Source organism: Nomascus leucogenys, chromosome 22a, assembly GCF_006542625.1.
Source record: "Nomascus leucogenys isolate Asia chromosome 22a, Asia_NLE_v1, whole genome shotgun sequence".
In the NCBI taxonomy this organism is placed as follows: Eukaryota; Metazoa; Chordata; class Mammalia; order Primates; family Hylobatidae; genus Nomascus; species Nomascus leucogenys.
The window spans coordinates 102,691,011-102,712,527 of record NC_044402.1 but is presented as its reverse complement, the minus strand read 5'-3'; the positions used below and the strand labels follow the sequence as shown (position 1 = coordinate 102,712,527).

Below are 21,517 nucleotides of genomic sequence, written 5' to 3'. Positions count from 1 at the left end.
TGGTCTCGATCTCCTGACCTCATGATCCATCTGCCTTGGGCTCCCAAAGTGCTGGGATTACAGGCGTGAGCCACCGTGCCCGGCTATTTTCTATTTTTTTAAATTATATCCACTTTAGTGCATGTGAAGTGGTATTACATTGTGGTTTTGATTTTCCCTCTTTATTTTTAATTAATTAATTGATTTATTTGTGAGGTGGGGTCTTGCTATGTTGCCCACATTGGTCTTGAACTCCTGGGCTTACAGGATCCTCCTGCCTCAGCCTCCTGAGTGGCTGGGATTACGGGTGCACACCACTGTGCGCAGTCATTGATTTGCTCTTTTTTTTTTTTTTTCCCGAGATAGAGTCCTGCTCTGTCGCCCAGGCTGGAGTGCAGTGGCTCACTGCAACCTCCGACTCCTGGGTCTTGAACTCCTGGCCTCAGGAGAGGTGTAAGCCACCACGCCCTGCTTGATTTGTTCTTTTTTTTTTTTTTTTTTTTGAGATGGAGTCTCGGTCTGTCGCCCAGGCTGGAGTGCAGTGGCGCAATCTCGGCTCACTGCAAGCTCCGCCTCCCAGGTTCACGCCATTCTCCTGCCTCAGCCTCTCCGAGTAGCTGGGACTACAGGCGCCCGCCACCACGCCCGGCTAATTTTTTGTATTTTTAGTAGAGACGGGGTTTCACCGTGGTCTCGATCTCCTGACTTTGTGATCCACCCGCCTCGGCCTCCCAAAGTGCTGGGATTACAAGCGTGAGCCACCGCGCCCGGCCTGATTTGTTCTTTTAGTTTATTAAAACAAATCTTTCTCTTACAAAACTTCACAAGTTGCACTTTTTTTGTATAAATGTAGGGTAAGTGGGAAATCATTGTGTACAAATAGGGTGCAGTAGGAACTCTTGTGATTTTATTTAGACTGTGTAGGCTGGGCATGGTGGCTCATGCCTGTAATCTCAGCGCTTTGGGAGGCTAAGGCAGGGGGATCACAAGGTCGGGAGTTTGAGGCCAGCCTGGCCAATATGGTGAAACTCCGTCTCTACTAAAAATACAAAAGTTAGTCCAGCTTGGTGGCAGGCACCTGTAGTCACAGCTACTTGGGAGGCTGAGGCAGGAGAATCGCTTGAACCCTGGAGGCAGAGGTTGCAGTGAGCCAAGATCGCGCCACTGCACTCCAGCCTAGGCAACAGAGTGAGACTCCATTAAAAAAAAAAACAAAAACAAAAAAACCCTACGTATCAGTCAGGATAGGCCAGAATATGAAACAATAATGGCTTCGTGTTTCTTGCTCAGACTGCATGTCTATTGTGTGTTGGCAAAAGTAGGGGGCTCTACTCATCACAGTCACTCAGACTCTCAGGCTAATGGTGCAGCCACTGTCCCCAAAGGTGCTGAACTTAGTACCAGAGGAAAACAGGGTATTGAATGGTTTTACACTGTCAATTACATGTTCTGTTATGTGTCCTCCTGTAAATGACATTCGTCACTTCCAGTCTTAATTCACTGGTCAATACTAGTCACAAGACCTCACCCAAGGCCGGGCGCGGTGGCTCACGCTTGTAATCCCAGCACTTTGGGAGGCCGAGGCGGGCGGATCACGAGGTCAGGAGATCGAGACCACAGTGAAACCCCGTCTCTACTAAAAATACAAAAAAATTAGCCGGGCGTGGTGGCGGGTGCCTGTAGTCCCAGCTACTCGGAGAGGCTGAGGCAGGAGAATAGCGTGAAACTGGGAGGCGGAGCTTGCAGTGAGCCGAGATTGCGCCACTGCACTCCAGCCTGGGCGACAGAGCAAGACTCTGTCTCAAAAAAAAAAAAAAAAAAAAAAAACCTCACCCAAGCAGCAGGAAGTGTAATTTTTTTTTTTTTTTTTTTAAGATGGAGTCTTGCTCTGTCACCCAGGCTGGAGTGCAATGGTGCCATTTCGGCTCACTGCAACCTCTGCCTCCCGGGTTCAAGCGATTCTCCTGTCTTAGCCTCCCAAGTAGCTGGGATTACAGGTGCATGCCACCACGCCTGGCTAATTTTTGTATTTTTAGTAGAGACAGGCTTTCACCATGTTGGCTAGCCTGGTCTCGAACTCCTAACCTCAGGTGATCTGTCTGCCTCGGCCTCCAAAGTGCTGGGATTACAGGTGTGAACCACTGCAGCTGTGGGGCAGTTGCTTTAGTATGCCTAAAGTACGGATCTCTTTTGATCTAGAGACCTATGAACTAAGGAGGCAAGATGTCTGTCCCACAAACTCAGTAAGCAACAGTGGAACAGGGACAGAGCATCTACAATTCAGTTCCCATTTGGAAGGAGAAGAATGGGAGGCATGCAGCAGTAATTGGTCAAAGAAACCTTAATCCTTGCTGTGGGGAGTGTGGCCTTGTTTAGACCTTAATTCTGGTCCTTGGGAGGGGATCCTTTGTCCATCACTCTCAAGGCTTCTTATTGTTGCCCACTAGGAGGTTCTCTTTTTCTGTTATTTTCCTTGGTTTTATCTGAAGTGGACATTGTACATCATGACATTTTTGGGGTTTGTTCAGGTTTGACAGCCTACTTTGTGCTCATCAAACATTGGAGGCTTAAGGTATTTTTGACTCTGTATTTGTGACTCTTTCCATTCAGAATTCTTTTTTTTTTTTTTTTTTTTTGAGACAGAGTCCCACTCTGTTGACCAAGCTGGAGTGCAGTGGCATGATCTTGGCTCACTGCAACCTCTGCCTCCCGGGTTCAAGAGAGTCTCCTGCCTCAGCCTCCCAAGTAGCTGGGACTACAGGCGTGTGCCACCACGCCTGGCTAATTTTTTGTATTTTTAGTAGAGATGGGTTTCACTGTGTTAGCCAGGATGGTCTCGATCTCCTGAGCTCGTGATCCGCCCGCCTCGGCCTCCCAAAGTGCTGGGATTCCAGGCGCCCGGCCTGGAATTATGGTTTCTTTTGAAGCAATGCAACTCTTTTAAGAAACTAGGTCTCTTGGGAAGTGCTGCTGCTTGCAGTGGGAGACTAGCCTATTTTGGGCCAATTTTCTTGTTGAGAGCAACCAGAAAAAGTAGACCAAAAAAAAAAAAGAGAGAGAGAGAGAGAAACATACTTGTTTTAAGGCATCTGAGACTTACCAAGGCAATGAGGATTTAGGGGGAAAATCACAGAGAGAAGAGAAGCTCAGAGAAGTGAATCCTACTTTGGTGCTACTTTTCCCCTTGTGGAATTTACTGACCCAAAGGTGATGGGTGAGATGAGAAACTGGGCAAAAAGCAGTGGGCAAGAGTAGCTAAGCAGGGCTGTTGGGTTGAGGAAACAAAAACTAGTGTTCAGCTGAAGAATAAACATTTTTTCCTCAGGTACACATGGATCACTTACCAAAACTGAGCATATGCTAGGCCTTATAGTAAGTCTCGACAAATTTCAGATCATATAAAGTGTGTTCTTTGACCACAGTGAAATTAAGGTAGACATTAATAACAAAGAGATATTAGAAAATTTCTACATACTTTTAAATTTAGGGATAAACTTCCAAATAATGTGTGAGTCAAAGAAGAAATTACAGCTGGATATGGTGGCACACGCCTATAATCTCAGCTACTCTGGAGACTGAGGCAGGAAGATCCTGTGAGCCCAGCAGTTCAAAAACAGCTTGGGCAACATAGCAAGACCCCATCTTTAAAAAAATTCTTTAAAAAAGAAGAACATCAGGGAACATTAAAATATACTTCAAATTAAATAATAATGAAAATATTAGGTATGGAGCGGTGGCTCATGCCTGTAATCCCAGCACTTTGGGAGGCTGAGGCAGGTGGATTCATTGAGCTCACAAGTGTGAGACCAGCCTGGGCAACGTGGTAAGACCTCACTGCTAGAAAAAATACAAAAGATTAGCCGGGTGTGCTGGCACAAACCTGTAGTCCCAGCTACTTGGAAGGCTGAGGTGGGAGGATTACCTGAGCCCAGGAGGCAGAAGTTGCAGTGAGCCAAGATTGTGCCACTGCACTCCAGCCTGGGCCACAGAGCAAGACTCTGTCTTAAAAAAAAAAAAAAGTATATGCTTTTCTTTATACTTGATATATGTTTCAAGATAACAATACAAACATTATTATTATCAAACCAGTTTAAGATTTATACTTCTTGTTCCTAGAATATATTTGATTAGGGTTGTACAATCGAATTACTGTTTTTGAAATAATTTCTCTGAGGGGTCTAACATAATCAACTAGAGGAATTATACTGAAATTTGAGCCCAGGAGATTTCATTCATACTTAGGGTCAAACCGTTTTTATTTCAGAAGGAAAAATAAGATATATGACTGTTGCTATGTTCCAGCTTTGTAGAGCAAGTTTTATGAGATATAGTGACTTAGGTCAAATACTTTGTTTAGGTATACTTCTATTAATGTTTTTCCTTGATTAGTTCATCTTTCATCTGAATGGGCCATTTTTCTTTTGATTTCCAGAAAAATTTACTCTGATGTTAGTAAACATTTTAATGAAATTTATTCGCAAATTTGATAAAAATAAATACAACTTACAACTTTTGAAATCAGAAACAAAAAACTAGGCCAGGTCCAAAAATCACCAATCAAATGAACATCTAAGTTATATTTTGGCTCTAAAAATAAGTGGAAAAAAATCACAGTAGGAAGTTGAATCTTTTACTCTGTATCTTTTCTCCTTTAACCCAATTAAAAACAAATATTTTAGGCCGGGCACGGTGGCTCAAGCCTGTAATCCCAGCACTTTGGGAGGCCGAGGCAGGCGGATCACGAGGTCAGGAGATCGAGACCATCCTGGCTAACACGGTGAAACCCCGTCTCTACTAAAAATACAAAAAAATTAGCCGGGCGTGTTGGCGGGCGCCTGTAGTCCCAGCTACTCGGGAGGCTGAGGCAGGAGAATGGCGTGAACCCGGGAGGCGGAGCTTGCAGTGAGCCGAGATCGCGCCACTGCACTCTAGCCTGGGCGACAGAGCAAGACTCCGTCTCCAAAAAAAAAAAAAAAAAAAAAAAAAACAAATATTTTGTCTGGCGGCGGTGGCTCACGCCTGTAATCCCAGCGCTTTGGGAGGCCGAGGCGGGCGGATCACGAGGTCAGGAGGTCAAGACCATCCTGGCTAACATGGTGAAACTCCGTCTCTACTAAAAATACAAAAAAATTAGCCAGGCATGGTGGCGGGCGCCTGTAGTCCCAGAAGAATGGCATGAACCTGGGAGGCGGAGGTTGCAGTGAGCCAAGATTGCGCCACTGCACTCCAGCCTGGGCAACAGAGCGAGAATCTGTCTCAAAAAAAAAAAAAAAAAAGAACTACTGCTGCTCTAGCTTATTTCAGCATACTCTCTGACCTTCAATTTAGATGTTATTTATGTATTTATTTTGGAAGCTTTTCCCGACCAACTTGCTTGGATGTAGTCTCCCTTAATAATCCTCTTCACCTGTTACTAGCAGCTCTTTTCAAGGCCATTGTATTTTTTTTTAATATAATGGTTTTACTGACATAATCAGCATATACTGCTCATCTCTTTAAAACATATAATTTTTAGTATATTCATATAGCTGTGCAACCATCACCAATCAATTTTAGAGCATTTTCATCACTTCCAAAAGGAACTCTGTACCCATCAGCAGTCACTCTCCCTTTTCATCCCTAAATTACCTCAGCCCTAGTAGTAGGCTGGAGCAGTAGCTCACTAACGTTGCTTTGAACATTAGTGTACATGTTTTTGTTATATGTTTTATTTTTATTTTTAGAAACAGAGTGTATTAGTCTGTTCTCACATTGCTGTAAAGAGCTGCCTTAGACTGGGTAATTCATGAAGAAAAGAGGTTTAATTGACTCATAGGTCTGCAGGCCTAACAGGAAGCATGACTGGAAGGCCTCAGGAAACTTACAATCATGGACCAAGGCAAAGGGGAAGCTATCACCTTCTTCACATGAGAGCAGGAGAAAAAGAGAGTGAAGGGGAAAGTACTACGCACTTTTAAGCAACCAGATCTCGTGAGAAGTCACTCACTATATTGAGAACAGCAAGGGGAAAATCTGTCCCCATTATTCATTCACCTCCCAAGTCCCTCCCCCAACATTGGAAATTACAACTGGACATGAGATTTGGGTGGGGACACAGAGCCAAACCATATCACAGGGTCTCACTGTGCTGCCCAGGCTAGAATGCAATCATAGCTCACTGTAATCTTGAACTCTTGGCCTCAAGGCATCCTCCTGCCTTGGCCTCCCAAAGTGCTGGGATTACAGGCATGTGCCACTGAGTCTGGAATGGATATATGTTTTCAATTCTCTTGGGTATATACCTAGGAGTGAAATTTCTGGGTCTTTTTTTTTTTTTTTTTTTTTTGAGACAGAGTCTCGCTCTGTCACCCAGGCTGGAGTGCAGTGGCACAATCTCGGCTCACTGCAAGCTCTGCCTCCTGGGTTCAAGCCATTCTCCTGCCTCAGCCTCCCCAGTACCTGGGACTACAGGCGTCCACCACCACGGCCAGCTAATTTTTTGTATTTTTAGTAGAGACGGGGTTTCACTGTGTTAGCCAGGATGGTCTCAATCTCCTGACCTCGTGATCTGCCCGCCTTGGCCTCCCAAAGTGCTGGGATTACAGGCGTGAGCCACCGTGCCTGGCCAATTTCTGGATCTTATGGTGACTTTATGTTTCACAATTTTGGGAACTGACAGACTGTTTTTCAAAACTTTTTTTTTTTTGAGACAGGGTCTTGCTGTGTTGTCCAGGCTATAGTGCATTGGCTCACAGGCTTGATCATAGCATAGCACACTAAGGCTTCCACCTCCTGGCCTCAAGGGATCCTTCTGCCTCAGCCTCCCAAGTAGCTAGGACTATAGGCCAGTGCCACCATGCCTAGCCTAAAGCATTTTATATTCCTACTAGCAGGGTATAAGGGTTCTAATTTCTCCATAGCCTTGTCAACACTTGTTATTTTCTGTCTTTTTGAACATAGCCCTTCTAGTGGGTATAAAATGGTATCTCCTTGTTTTTTTTTTTTTTTTGAGACGGAGTCTCGCTCTGTCACCCAGTCTCAAGCTGGAGCGCAATGGCGTGATCTCAGCTCACTGCAGCCTCCTCCGCTTCCCAGGTTCAAGCGATTCTCCTGCCTCAGTCTCCCGAGTAACTGGGATTACAGGCCTGAGCCACCAAGCCTGGCTAGCTTTTGCATTTTTAGTAGAGATGGGGTTTCACCATGTTGGCCAGCCTGGTCTCCAACTCCTGATCTCAAGTGATCTGCCTGTCTTGGCCTCCCAAAGTGCTGGGATTACAGGTGTGAAGCACCGCGCCTGATCGCTTTTTTTTTTTTTTGAGACAAGGTCTCACTCTGTTGCCCAGGCTGGAGTGGAGTGGGATGATCTTGGCACACTGCAACATGTTGCCCAGGCTGGTCTTGAACTCCTGGGCTCAAGAGATCTGCCCACCTGGGCCTCCTAAAGTGCTGGGATTACAGGTGTGAGCCATGGTGCCCGGCCTCCTTGTGTTTTGTTTGTTTGTTTGTTTGTTTGTTTTTGAGACGGCGATCAAAAAAACAAAACAGCAAACAACAACAAAAAAAAACGAAGTCATTCTTTTGCATGTGGATGTCCAGTAGTGGTAGTACCAACTGTTGGAAAGACTTCTTTCACCATTGATTTGTCTTGGTGTTTTTGTTGATGTAAATGTGAGGGCTATTGATTTATTTCAGGATTCTCAATTCTATTTGTTTATATTCTTATCCTCCATGAGTATGCCCATAGGGCCATTGTGTATGCCAGTAGGGCCATTGTGTTTTACAGAAGAAATCTAAGAAGAATCATTCTTTTTTTTTTTCATTAAAAGTCATGTTTACTATCTAGCACCATAATTCCAGTCTTAGAACCTCCCATGCAGTTGGAAAGGGAATATGGGAAGAGGTGAGTATGTTGGAAACGTAGGGTAGTTCTCAAATTGAGGCCAATTTTGTTTGCTCTAAAGCTAAAAATACAGGATCTAGCAAAGAAGAGCCCAGAGCCCGAAGATGAAAACAAAAGCTTTTGGTTCAGATGGTAAAGGAGGCCCTCAAGAGCAGTAGAATCAGTGTATCCCGAAGGCAGTGCTGGAGGCATTCTCATGAAGTAGTGGGTTTCTTCTTGGCATCCTAGTCCTTTTTAATTTCTTCAAGTTTTTTAGCCAGGTTTGGTATGTCATAGTTCTGAGCCAGATACATTCCAACCACGTTGCCCAATGTAAATCCAAGCAGGAATTGGAGCATGATGTTGGTGGGGAGGGCAAGGAGGGCGCAAAGGGCTGCTGCAGCTCCGCGGGCCGGTCCGAGCCTGCTTCCCCATGCGAGGGGGACGGAATCGCCCCCCAACCTTTTTTTTTTGAGAGGGGAGTTTTGCTCTTGTCGCCCAGGCTGCAGTGCAATGGTGCGGATCTCGGCTCACTGCAACCTCCTCCTCCCGGGTTCAAGCGATTCTCCAGCCTCAGCCTCCCTAGTAGCTGGGATTATAGGCGCCAGCCACCACGCCTGGCTAATTTTTGTATTTTTAGTAGAGACGTGGTTTCACCGTGTTGGCCAGGCTGGTCTTGAACTCCTGATCTCAGGTGATCCGCCCGCCTTGGCCTCCCAAAGTGGTGGGATTACAGGCGTGAGCCACGGCGCCCTGCCAATTAGAATCATTCTTTAACCTTAACTCAAAGCAACCAATTCAAGGGTTGGAATTACCCACTCCCAATTTAGAACTTTCAGCAGCGGTCTTTAGTATCAGCAGCCATCAAGATTGTGTTGGGTCGTTGCTTTCTTGTTTTAAATCACGGTCATGTGTTTGGCAAGGGTGCCGGTTAACCGAAAATGTTGGTTCTAGAGCTAGAAGTACCGGCATTCAAACAAACATATTTGGGGGTGGGGGATTGATGAGCGAGACTGGGAGGAGACAAAAGAAGTACCTCGGCTCAGTCGTCAGAGACGCGCCAGGTGTAAGGGAGAGAGCAATCTAGGCTGTGAGAGTCGCTCCAAACATTGAGACATGGAGCCAGGACCTTTGCTCCTGGGGGATGGCCCTAGTACTGATGCGCAGGACCTGGTCCTTGAAGGAGCTGACAAAACTGCCGTTCACCCGCGCGACCACCGGCAAAGCAGCCGCACAGCCTGCCCCTCCTCTTGGCTGCTCCCCCACCCATTTCCCGCCTTGTCTTTCCTCTCTTCTCTCTCCCTCCTCCCTGCGCGAAGCGGAAGTGACGCGAGGCGTAGCGGAAGTTACTGCAGCCGCGGTGTTGTGCTGTGGGCAAGGGAGAAGGATTTGTAAACCCCGGAGCGAGGTTCTGCTTACCCGAGGCCGCTGCTGTGCGGAGACCCCCGGGTGAAGCCACCGTCATCATGTCTGACCAGGTACCGGGCTGGGAGCCATCCGACGGCGGTGGCCAGGGCCTTCCCTGCAGGTCTGCCTGCTGCTAGGCTGGGGTCGGGGGATGTAGGCGCGGGGGAGGGGCGCGCGGAATGGGGGAGGGGGCGGCCGGTGGGGACTAGGCAGGCGAGGGAGAGGAGCCGACTAGGGCCGGAGGTGCCGGGGCCTGCTGCGGGGCTCCCGGAGCCGCCCTCCCTTCTCCCGGCTCGCTCATCACCCCCTGTACCCCAACGCCTCTGGTCGCGGCCTCCCTCATGTCGTCCCACTTCTCTCTCCCGGGTCGACCAGGTGCAGAGCCCCGCTTCCACCTCCCTGAGAGGGTCCCTGGAGAACCTGTCTGTGTCCCTCCAGAGGACTGATCGCAGAAGCAGGGCCCTAGGCCTCAGTTATGTAACGGGAGAGAATCCCTGACTGGGAGGCTCCGTGGCCCTGAGAAGCGGCTGGACTCTCCACTTTTTGCTGCTTCGTCGGGAGGGCGTGGGGCGGCGAGGGAGGGAGACGTCCAATGTTGTTGGGAATCCTGCCTCCGTTCGGACTGGAGCTAGGGCAAGGATGCCGCTGCTCTCCTGTGAGTCTTTTTCCGTGTGGGGATGCAGAGCCGTCGCCTCTTTACTGTACTTTCCCGTTTCTTAGTCGGGATTGGTTCATCCTAGCTCTCCAGTTGTAAGAGAGCATTCATAATAACCAAGAAAGAAAATAGAACTAAACTGCTAGAGCAACAAAAAGCATCTCACCTGGGCATTAACCTGAAGAAGACTCATATTTTTGAGGAAAAGCATAGGAAAACTTTGTGTATGTAGAGTAGTTGCAGAATATTTGCAGAAAGTTGCCTGCTAAGGCAAAGTGCTCCAGCTCACTGTTAGTATCAATAATTTACTTGGGATTTGCACTTAATCAGGAATCATCGATTTCCCCTTTTCTTCCTCATCCTGTTCTAATTAAACAGCTTTATGGCTAGTTTTTAATTCATAAAGTTTTTGTCTGGTCTTTTGTTTGCTCAGACGACTTTGACTTTTTTTTTTTTTGAGACGGAGTCTCGCTGTGTCGCCAGGCTGGAGTGCAGTGGTGCGATCTCAACTCACTGCACCCTCCCGCCTCCTGGGTTCAAGCAATTTTCGGGCCTCAGCCTCCCGAGTAGCTGGGATTGCAGGCACTCACCACCACACCCAGCTAATTTTTATATTTTTAGTAGAGACGGGGTTTCACCATATTGGCCAGACTGGTCTCGATCGCCTGACCTCGTGATCCGCCCGCCTCAGCCTCCCAAAGTGCTGGAATTACAGGCCTGAGCCACCGCTCCCGGCCGACTTTGACTTTTTACATTATTTTTGGACTTTTACTCGTTTAATGGTAGTTATTCAGAAAACTATTTTTCATTCAACTCCATGATGTACTTGAACTTTTAAATTTAACACACTTATTCCCTTGGCTTTTAACCCAGTTTTATACCATTTGGTGAGAGCAAGTGAGGTTTTTGCAGATTGGTACTATTGTACAAAATGTACACTTAACATTTTAAAGCTTAACCATAATCTAGATTAATTTTGGATGGATCTACTTACTAATAATCTAGATTAATTCCCAAGTGGGCATTGTAAGTGTTTCCCTAGGTAGTTGTTTACTTGGTTACTAGGAAGAAAAGTATAGATGTAAATGCTTAGTTTCGTCAGCCTTTTATTTTGCTTCTCAGAAGCGTCTAGGAAGCGTTTTGAAATTTATTGTAGACTGATGGAAGAGCAACATCAATAATTATAAAATTAGAATTTATTGCTCCATTTTGAAGTGAGGTTATTTAAGAGAGACATAAAGAAATGAAGCACCTAGGATACAAATAGATTCTTTTATTTCATGTTCATACTAGGACATTATTTGTCTTTTTCACTGTCATTCTTTCATAAGTGTTCAATGGACATTTCTAGAAACTAACATGACTTGTGATAAAACAAATGTGGAAGCAGATGTGAAAATCTAGCTGTTTTTATTAAGCCAGACATTAAAGAGATTTGCAAAAATGTGTAACAGTCCCACTCTTTCATTAATTTTGTTTTGAAAAATATATATATATATTTTTTTGAGACGGAGTCTCGCTCTGTCGCCCAGGCTGGAGTGCAGTGGCGCAATCTCGGCTCACTGCAAGCTCCGCCTCCCGGGTTCACGCCATTCTCCTGCCTCAGCCTCTCCGAGTAGCTGGGACTACAGGCGCCCGCCACCACGCCCGGCTAATTTTTTGTATTTTTAGTAGAGACGGGGTTTCACCGTGGTCTCGATCTCCTGACCTTGTGATCCGCCCGCCTCGGCCTCCCAAAGTGCTGGGATTACAAGCGTGAGCCACTGTGCCCGGCCTGAAAAATATTTTTAATAAAAATATATATTTGTTAACATATAACAGGTTTGTTGGTATTTTAAAATGAATTAGTGTTTAAGACATTTCCCAGTTTTCAGTGTTTAATACTGTAAACATCAATAGATGTAACCAACCTAACAAAAGCTTTATGGGATTCTAAATAAATTTAAGTGTAAGATTCCTGAGAACAAAAAGTTTGAGAACTGTTGCTGTAGGCTGATTGACCAACATCATTAGGACTTGCCGGGTGCGGTGGCTCATGCCTGTAATCCCAGCACTTTGGGAGGCCAAGTTGGGTGGATCACGAGGTCAGGAGTTCGAGACCAGCCTGACTAACATGGTGAAACCCCGTCTCTACTAAAAATACAAAAAATAGCCGGGCGTGGTGGTGCGTACCTGTAATCCCAACTACTCAGGAGGCTGAGGCAGGAGAACTGCTTAAACCCGGGAGGCGGAGGTTGCAGTGAGTGGAGATCACTCCACTGCACTCCAGCCTGGGTGACAGAGTGAGACTCCGTTTAAAAAAAAAAAAGACTCAGTACATTGGCCGGGTGCGGCGGCTCACACCTGTAATCCTAGCACTTTGGGAGGCTAAAGTGGGGGAGTATTGCTTGAGCTCAGGAGTTTGAGACCAGCCTGGGCAACATAGAGAGACGTCGTCTCTACAAAAAATAAAATTAGCCAGGCATGATGGCCTGTACCTGTAGTCCCAGCTACTCAGGAGGTTGACATGGGAGGATCACCTGAGCCTGGGAGGTTGAGGTTGCAGTGAGCCAAGATCATGCCACTGTACTCCAGCCTGGGCGATAGAGACCCTGACTCAAAACAAACAAGACCCAGTACAAATTCAGTGTTGAGTGCTAAGACTTAAAGAGTTATAAAGCTGAACCCTTAATTTTAAGAGGTTTATAAGTGAGAGCAAGAATTTCCAAATCCTGTATTGTTTAATATCAGCTTGAGACTAAACCACTGTCCTAAGAAGACAACCTTAATTTGAATCAAGTTATTTTAGAGTGATGTGTTTTCTGAGGTACCTCTCAGAAGGTTATTGTCTGGTGCTAAAATAGTGAAATTGAGTAATAACTTAAGGCTAAAATCGGTGGACATTACACACAAGACTTCAATTGCTGGGTTCTCCATTGATTAATGAAAAAATGATTGTTTTTGGAATTTGAGTGAAACACTTCTTAATGGCTTACGCCTGTAATCCCACTACTTTGGGAGACTAAAGTGGGTGGATCACTTGAGGTCAGGACTTTGAGACCAGCCTGGCCAACATGACGAAAGCACGTCTTTACTAAAAATACAAAAATTAGCTGGGCCTGGTGGCTCATGCCTATAATCCCAGCTACTTGGGAGTCTGAGGCGGGATGATCGCTTGAGCTCGGGAGGTGGAGGTTGCAGTGAGCCGAGATCATGCCACTGCATTCCAGCCTGGGTGACAGAGCAAGACTCTGTCCCCCCCTCCACCAAAAAAAAAAAAAAAAAAAAGTAAAGGAAAACAAAAAACTTTTTTTTTTTTTTTTTTTTCTGAGATGGAGTCACAAAAAATTAGCCACCGTGCCCGGCTAATTGTTTTGTATTTTTAGTAGAGACGGGGTTTCAGCATATTGGCCAGGCTGTCTCGAACTCCTGACCTTGTGATCCGCCCGCCTCAGCCTCCCAAAGTGCTGGGATTACAGGCATGAGGTGCCGTGCGCAGCAAAACAAAACAAAACAAAAAAAACCAAAAAACCCACTTCTTTATAATTTTAAGAATTCCGACATCATCTAGTGGATTTGTGTACCATTATTAAATAATCCTTTAAAACAAGTTCTAAACCTAAGGCCCATAGACTATAAAGACTGAAAGTTCGCTTACATTTTATGGAGTGTTTTGTGAGTATTTGTGCATATGTATTTTTTTTTTTAAGATGGAGCATTGCTCAATTGCCCAGGCTGGAGTGCAGTGTGGTGTGATCTCGGTTACGGCAACCTCTGCCTCCTAGGTTCAACTGATTCTCCTGCCTCAGCCTCCCTAGTAGCTGGGATTATAGGCGCATGCCGCCACACCCGGCTAATTTTTGTAATCTTTGTAGAGATGGGATTTCACCAGGCTGGTCTCGAACTCCTGACCTCAGGTGATCTGCCTGTCTTGGCCTCCCAAAGTGCTGGGATTATAGACATGAGCCCGGCCATATATATATATATTTTTTAAATAGGAGAAAGGACCCATAGTCTCATCAGGGGTACGTGATTCCTCAAAATGGTTAAGGACCATCCTTTAACCAGTAACAAATCTGATTAGGTGTTTTCCTTTAGCCCAGTCTCACCTTGCAGCAAAACAGAGCACTCATACAGAACCAGAAGCTTAATATCAAAAGGATAAGGGTAATTTGTACAAATATTTTCCCCTTCCTCCTTTCTGATATTTAAGTTTATAGTGTTTCTTTTTTATACCAAAATCATCAAAGGTAACTTGGTCAGCACTTCAATTCAAGTCTGTTAATTGTAGCAATTGGATGACTGATTGTTCCACTCTAACTGAATCTGTATTAACACTCCCGGAAGAGAGATTGAATGATTTCCTTTTATCTTTAGTCAAGGATTTGGAAGCATTGTGTAATTCTGATTATCTGATACATTACCTCAAAATTTTGTGACTTAAAACAACAGCCATTTATTTTGCTCATAAATCTGCAATTTGGACAGGGCTCCGTGGATTAGACTCACCTCTGCTTCTTGGTGTGTGGGGCCTCAGCTGAGATGACTCAAGTGGCTGGGGGCTGGAACAGCTAGTTGTCAGGTGAGATGAGACTGGATGAGGCAAGTGTCTCCATATAGTCTCAGAGCCTTTCTTAGTGGTTTCATCATGTGATCTCACCATGGAGACCCCAGGGTATTCAGACTTAATGGCTCAGGGATCACAGAGAGAATAGGTGTTCCAAGAGAACCTGGGTGGAAATAGCAAGGCTCCTACAACCTAGCCTTGGAAGTCACTTCTGTAATTCTGTTGGCCACTCAAATCACTAAGGTCAGCCAGATTCAAGGGAAAGGCATTTATTTAGACACTGTTTCTCAATGGGAGGAGTAACAAAGAATTTGCAGTTATCTTTAATCTACATTAATTGTATTTTTCCTGCCATGATAGTATTATTCCCTGCAGTGTTCTATATAGCTCCCTGCTATTGATTTTTACTGATTTTAGAAATTCTTTGCTTGAGGTAGCAGGAGCATATGATGAACTGGTTGTGTATTAAAATTCGTAATTATGTGTACTACTATTTATATTATAGAATAGGTATGTTAAACTGTAGTTATTACTTGAGTATGTAGTTAAGCATTTCATGCCCTAGGAGAAAAAGAATACTGTGTCCGCTCTGATAGACATGAGGTCCTGCTAGTGGATGTTACAAATGTATAGATTGTAGCATTATCTAAACAAACTTTACTAGTAGTTTAAAAATTGAATATGAATGTTATGATTAGAGTACTCATTAAGATTTAGTAGTTCAGATTTCAGAACTATTAAGTAGTTGTCAACTCATGACATCCTTTAGTCCTGAAGGCAGTTAGGGTATCTCTTTCATAATTTTTAACATGTAGTGTTACAGTTATTTACATTCCTTTATTTTTTTTTTTTTTTTTGAGATGGAGTCTCGCTCTATGGCCCAGGCTGGAGTGCAGTGGCATGATCTTGGCTCACTGCAACCTCTGCCTCCTGGTTCAAGTGATTCTCCTGCCTCAGCCTCTCGAGTAGCTGGGATTACAGATGTGTGTCACCAAGCACGGCTAGTTTTTATATTTTTAGTAGTGACCGGGTTTCCCCATGTTGGCCAGATTGGTCTTGAACTCCTGACTTCAAGTGATCCACCCGCCTCGGCCTCCCAGAGTGCTGGGATTACAGGCGTGAGCCACCGCATTGCCAGTTATTTACATTCTAAGTGTCTTTTCTCCATTACATCAGGCTTTATTTATCCTCTTTTTCCTGTAATGCTTAGCACATTGAGTGGATAATTAGTAAAAAATGTTTTAAAGGAGAGTGGCCAGATTCATTCAACAAATGTTTATTGAATGTCACAATGTTCATAGAACGATTCTAGGCCCTAGAATTGGAAGGTCGCCTCAAAAACATGAAACAGCAGGTACCTTCCTCCTCCTCTTTCAGTCCTCTTGATGTTGTTTTGTTATTGAGGCAGGGCTGGTTGCCATGGAATAGTTTTTCTCTTATGATATTTTTGCATACCTTCTTCATCTTTACTTCTGTTAGCAATAGACCTGGTAACTATATCCAAAGTTGAATCATTTACTTCTTCCAGGACATTGGGATGGTTAAGGATGATTTTTTTTTTTTTTTTTTAAGTGAAAGGTCTCACATGTTTATTACTGAAACCTAGCCAACCAACACGTTCATAACAGATTCAGAGAGAAAATAGATTCCCAATAAAACATGTCCAACTCTCTAGATAGTGGTGACATTTTCAGCTCGATATGGTAACATGATTGTGACCTTCAGACAGCATAAGTATGTTGCATCATGCAATGCCTTATAACCCAGCTTGGTTCTTCTCCAATGTCTCCTTTTGGAGTTTTACCTGATTTTATTACCAGTTTTCATCCGAATCCACTGGGGAATGGGTCGATTTTGCTTTTGTTTCTTGGCCAGGGATCACTTAACCTTGAAAGTCTTCTGAGAAGACGTGGCAAGAAGTGGAGTCAAGCACACACCATGATGGCGGATAAAGGAAGAGAGGCCGATGATCTTTTTTTTTTTTTTTTTGAGACGGAGTCTCGCTCTGTCACCCAGTCTGGAGTGCAGTGGTGCCATCTCGACTCACTGCAACCTCTGCCTCCCAGGTTCAAGCGATTCTCCCACCTCAGCCTCCCAAGTAGCTGGGATTACAGGCACCTGCAATCATGCTCAGCTAATTTTTGATCTTTGTAGAGACGAAATTTCATCATATTGGCTAGGCTGGTCCTGAACTCTTGACCTCAGGTGATCTGCCTGCCTTGGCCTTGCAAAATGCAGGGATTACAGGCATGAGCCACAGTGCCTGGCCCAGTTAATTTTTTATTAAGACATCTTTAGCATTCCATTTTGGAATTCCCTGAAGTTGTGATTTAAAAAAAAAAAAAAAAAAAAAAAAAAAAAATATATATATATATATATATATATATAATGCTGATATTCTATTTAATTTAATTAATTCTTTTTGAGACAGAGTTTTGCTCTTGTTGCCTAGGTTGGAATGCAATGGCGCCATCTTGGCTCACCGCAACCTCTGCCGCCCGGGTTCAAGCGATTCTCCCGCCACAGCCTCCCGAGTAGCTGAGATTACAGGCATGTGCCACCATGCCTGGCTAATTTTTTTTTTTTTTTTTTGAGACAGAGTCTCAGCTGGAGCACAATGGCGTGATCTCTGCCCACTGCAACCTCTGCCTCCTGGGTTCAAGCATTTCTCCTGCCTCAGCCTCCTGAGTAGCTGGGATTACAGGCACGCACCACCACGCCTGGCTAAGTTTTTGTATTTTTAGTAGAGACGGGGTTTCACCGTGTTAGCCAGGATGGTCTTAATCTCCTGACTTCATGATCCGCCTGCCTTGGCCTCCCAAAGTGCTGGGATTACAGGTGTGAGCCACAGCACCCGACTAATTTCATATATATATATATATATATTTTTTTTTAGTAAAGATGGGGCTTCTCCATGTTGGTCAGGCGGGTCTCGAACTCCCGATCTCGTGTGATCTGACCGCCTTGGCCTCCCAAAGTGCTGGGATTACAGGCGTGAGCCACTGCGCCATCCCGGCTGATATTCTGTTTCTTTACAAGAGTCATGGGGAAAAGTTCACACAGATACTGTTATTGAGCACGTTAGTTTTACAGTTTAAAATTTGGATAATTCCTGCAACATGACTATGTTTACTTAAAGATACATTGTATCGGTTATATATTTTTGGCTATTTTTGCATTCAGTTGCCTTTTCTGAGCTAATGAGGATCTGAAGGAAAAGACCTGAAGGAAGGAAGGAAGGAAGGGTGGAGTTTTGTTTGCTGGACTGGTTGTTCTCAATATCTAGGGCCAGTTATTTTTAAAGGTTTTACCAAAGAGTAATATACCTACAAAAAAGTGCACAAGAGTGTATGGTTTGCTGAACTTTCACAAACTGAACACGTCCATGCAACCAGCACTCAGATAAAGAACCGCTGTATAGACTTAACAAGTTGAATAGTTTTGTCTGTTTTTATACAGCATAACATTTTATAAGTGAAATCATACAGTATGTATCTCTGTGTGTTGGTTCTTTTGCCCAGCACTGTTTAGAGTTTCCTTCATTATTATTGTAAATAGTTGTATGTTATTAAATATCATTGCTGTGTGGCATTCCATTGTGTGGAATGCAGTATACTCAATTTACTTATTCATTCTGCTTTTGATGCCCATTGAGGAATTTTCTGGCACCTGTTTTTTTTTTTTTTTTTGAGATGGAGTCTCTCTCTGTCGCCCAGGCTGGAGTGCAGTGGCGCAATCTCGGCTCACTGCAAGCTCCGCCTCCCGAGTTCACGCCATTCTCCTGCCTCAGCCTCTCCGAGTAACTGGGACTACAGGCGCCCGCCACCACGCCCGGCTAATTTTTTTGTATTTTTAGTAGAGACGGGGTTTCACCGTGGTCTCGATCTCCTGACCTTGTGATCCGTCCGCCTCGGCCTCCCAAAGTGATGGGATTACAAGCGTGAGCCACCGCGCCCGGCCTAGTGCCTGTTTTTAATATGAGCCAAACTTATACCTTTTATAGCACCTTCTATTTCAGGATTACTTTTGGGCTGAATAACAAAATTTGATTTATTGTAGGTTAAACAATTTTTTTTTTCCTCATAAAACAAGAAGCGTAGACAAAAGTAGCTCAGGGCTGATGTGGTAGCTCCACAGTTCCTTCATATTATTTTCTTCTCCATCCTTAACAGCAGTCTTTCACTTTGGTGCTTGTCTACTTGTGGGCACAAAAAAGCTACTTTGTGTTCCAGACAGGAGAAAAGGGAGAAGCAAAGGGAAAAAGTATGTCACTTTATATCTCTTTGGCCAAAATGGGTATAAAAGAAGCTGGGAAATACGTTTTTTATCTGGGTAAATTTAGGTTTCCCTTTGTAAGGAAGAAAGGGAAAATAGATATCAGATAGGTAATTAACAATGTCTGTCATACTTCTAAGTCTGTTTGCTAGTACTTTTGGATGCAATCAAACTGGTTTGTTCTAGGCTTAGCATAGGTCTAGACTCAAAGGGTAAGGTTTACACAACCAGTAAAGTTTTTAGTTATAGTTTTTAGTTCCTGAGAAGCTATCTGTGCGTGACTAGTGTTTACCATTCAGGGTTGAATGTAAATTTTCAGACGCCCATTGTGTTGACAGCTTTGACCTACACCTTGAAGTTATACAGTTAAATCTGGTCAGTTCTGTTCTAAATCTCTAGTACCGTCTTACTAAGTTTGAACATATGCAGCATGAAGATGAAAATATACATATATTTTTGTGTTTTTAGAATTGTGGGCCTGGTGCAGTGGCTCACGCCTGTAATCCCAGCACTTGGGAGGCCGAGGCGGGCAGATTGCTTGAGCGCAAGAGTGCGAGACCAGCCTGGGCAACATGGTGAAACCCTGTCTCTACCAAAAAATACAAAATTTAGCTGGGTGTGGTGGCGTGTGCCTGTAGTCCCAGCTACTCAGGAGGCGGAGTTTGCAGTGAGCCAAGATCGTGCCACTGCACTCCAGCCTGGGTGACACAGCGAGACTCAAAATAAATAAATAAATAAAATGGAATTGTGGTAAATTATTTAAGGGAAGTGACTTCACTGTAATTTTGGGTTTTTCCCTTTTAATGGTGCATTAGAATTACCCTGTTTAACACTTTTTGAGCTTTCTTCATTAGGAAATAAAATAAATTGATATATATAGAATTTGAAGCTTGGAGTGACTTTTTTTTCTTTTCGAGACAGTCTTGCTCTGTCGTCCAGGCTGGAATGCAGTGGTGTGATCTCGGCTCACTGCAAACTCCACCTCCTGGGTTCACACCGTTCTCCTGCCTCAGCCTCCTGAGTAGCTGGGACTACAGGCGCCTGACACCACACCTGGCTAATTTTTTTGTATTTTCAGTAGAGATGGGGTTTCACCGTGTTAGCCAGGATAGTCTTGATCTCCTGACCTCATGATCCGCCTGTCTTGGCCTCCCAAAGTGCTGGAATTACAGGCATGAGCAACCGTGCCTGGCTGGAGTGAATTTAATGAATTTTTTTATTTATGTTTAAATGTACTGTATTATAATGAATCCTTGTGGCCTCCTCTTGGCCTATAATCTACAGCATCCCATTATACTCCCCCATATTATTTTGAAGCCATTTCTAAATATTGAATCATTTCATCTGTAAATATTTCAGTATGTATCTTTAAAAAGAGAAGCGCTTTTTCTTTAATTTTAATTTTAATTTAATTTTTTTTTTTTGAGATGGAGTCTTGCTCTGCTGCCCAGGATGGAGTGCAGTGGCGCCATCTCGACACACTGCAAGCTCTGTCTTCCCGGTTCACACCATTCTCCTGCCTCAGCCTCCTGAGTAGCTGGGACTACAGGCGCCCAGCACCACGCCCAGCTAATTTTTTGTATTTTTAGTAGAGATGGGGTTTCACCGTGTTAGCCAGGATGGTCTCCATCTCCTGACCTCGTGATCCACCCGCCTCGGTCTCCCAAAGTGCTGGGATTACAGGCGTGATCCACAGTACCCAGCCAAGGCTTTTTCTTTTCTTTTCTTTTCTTTTTTTTTTTTGAGACAGAGTCTCACTGTCGCCCAGGCTGGAGTGCAGTGGCGCGATTTCGGCTCACTGCAGGCTCCGCCCCTCCGGGGTTCACGCCATTCTCCTGCCTCAGCCTCCCGAGTAGCTGGGACTACAGGCGCCCGCCACCTCGCCTGGCTAATTTTTTTTTTTTTTTTTTTTTTTTTTGCAGTGGCGCAATCTTGGCTCACTGCAAGCTCCTCCTCCCGGGTTCACGCCATTCTCCCACCTCAGCCTCTCCGAGTAGCTGGGACTACAGGCACCCGCCACCACGCCCGGCTAATTTTTTGTATTTTTAGTAGAGACGGGGTTTCACCGTGGTCTCGATCTCCTGACCTCGTGATCTTCCCGCCTCGGCCTCCCAAAGTGCTGGGATTACAAGCGTGAGCCACCGCACCTGGCCTAATTTTTTGTATTTTTAGTAGAGACGGGGTTTCATCGTGTTAGCCAGGATGGTCTCAATCTCCTGACCTCGTGATCGGAGCCTGCCTCGGCCTCCCAAAGTGCTGGGATTACAGGCGTGAGCCCGGCCGGCTTTTTCTTTTAACGTGACCAATATACTCTTGTCACACCTTAAAAAATGAACAGATTTGTTAATATCATGAAAGGAGAGTAAACGTATTTTTTATTTGTTGTTGAGTTTTCCTAGAATCCCTCCTCTTTCAATGAGAATGAGCAATCCAGCCGGGCGCGGTGGCTCACGCCTGTAATCCCAGCACTTTTGGAGGCTGAGGTGGGCAGATCACCTGAGGTCAGGAGTTCGAGACCAGCGTGGCCAACATGGCAAAACCCTGTCTCTACTGAAAATACAAAAATGAGCCAGGTGTGGTGGTGTGTGCCTGTAATCCAGATAGGAGGCTGAGGCAGGAGAATCACTTGAACCCGGGTGGCAGAGGTTGCAGTGAGTTGAGATCACGCCACTGTACTCCAGCCTGGGAGGCGGAGCAAGACTCTGTCTCAAAAAAAAAAAAAAGGCAATCCTTGTGCAGCTGGATCCATGACACATTGGCAGTAGTTAAGTGTGATGCTCTGTCCCTGTGACTGAAT

General features: G+C 44.8%; 1 protein-coding gene and 1 pseudogene across 1 annotated transcript in view; one reads left to right on the top strand and one right to left on the bottom strand.

Moving 5' to 3' along the window:
* Positions 1-8,052: 8,052 nt before the first annotated feature.
* LOC100598937 lies at positions 8,053-8,254 on the bottom strand (annotated as a pseudogene).
* An 899-nt stretch (positions 8,255-9,153) lies between these two features.
* SUMO1 (small ubiquitin like modifier 1) overlaps positions 9,154-21,517 on the top strand; it is a 33,730-nt gene continuing 21,366 nt past the window's right edge. The window contains exon 1 of the mRNA XM_030804183.1: positions 9,154-9,315. Coding sequence (XP_030660043.1) covers positions 9,304-9,315 — 12 coding nt within the window. The 5' untranslated portion in view covers positions 9,154-9,303. The remainder of the gene's footprint in view (positions 9,316-21,517) is intronic.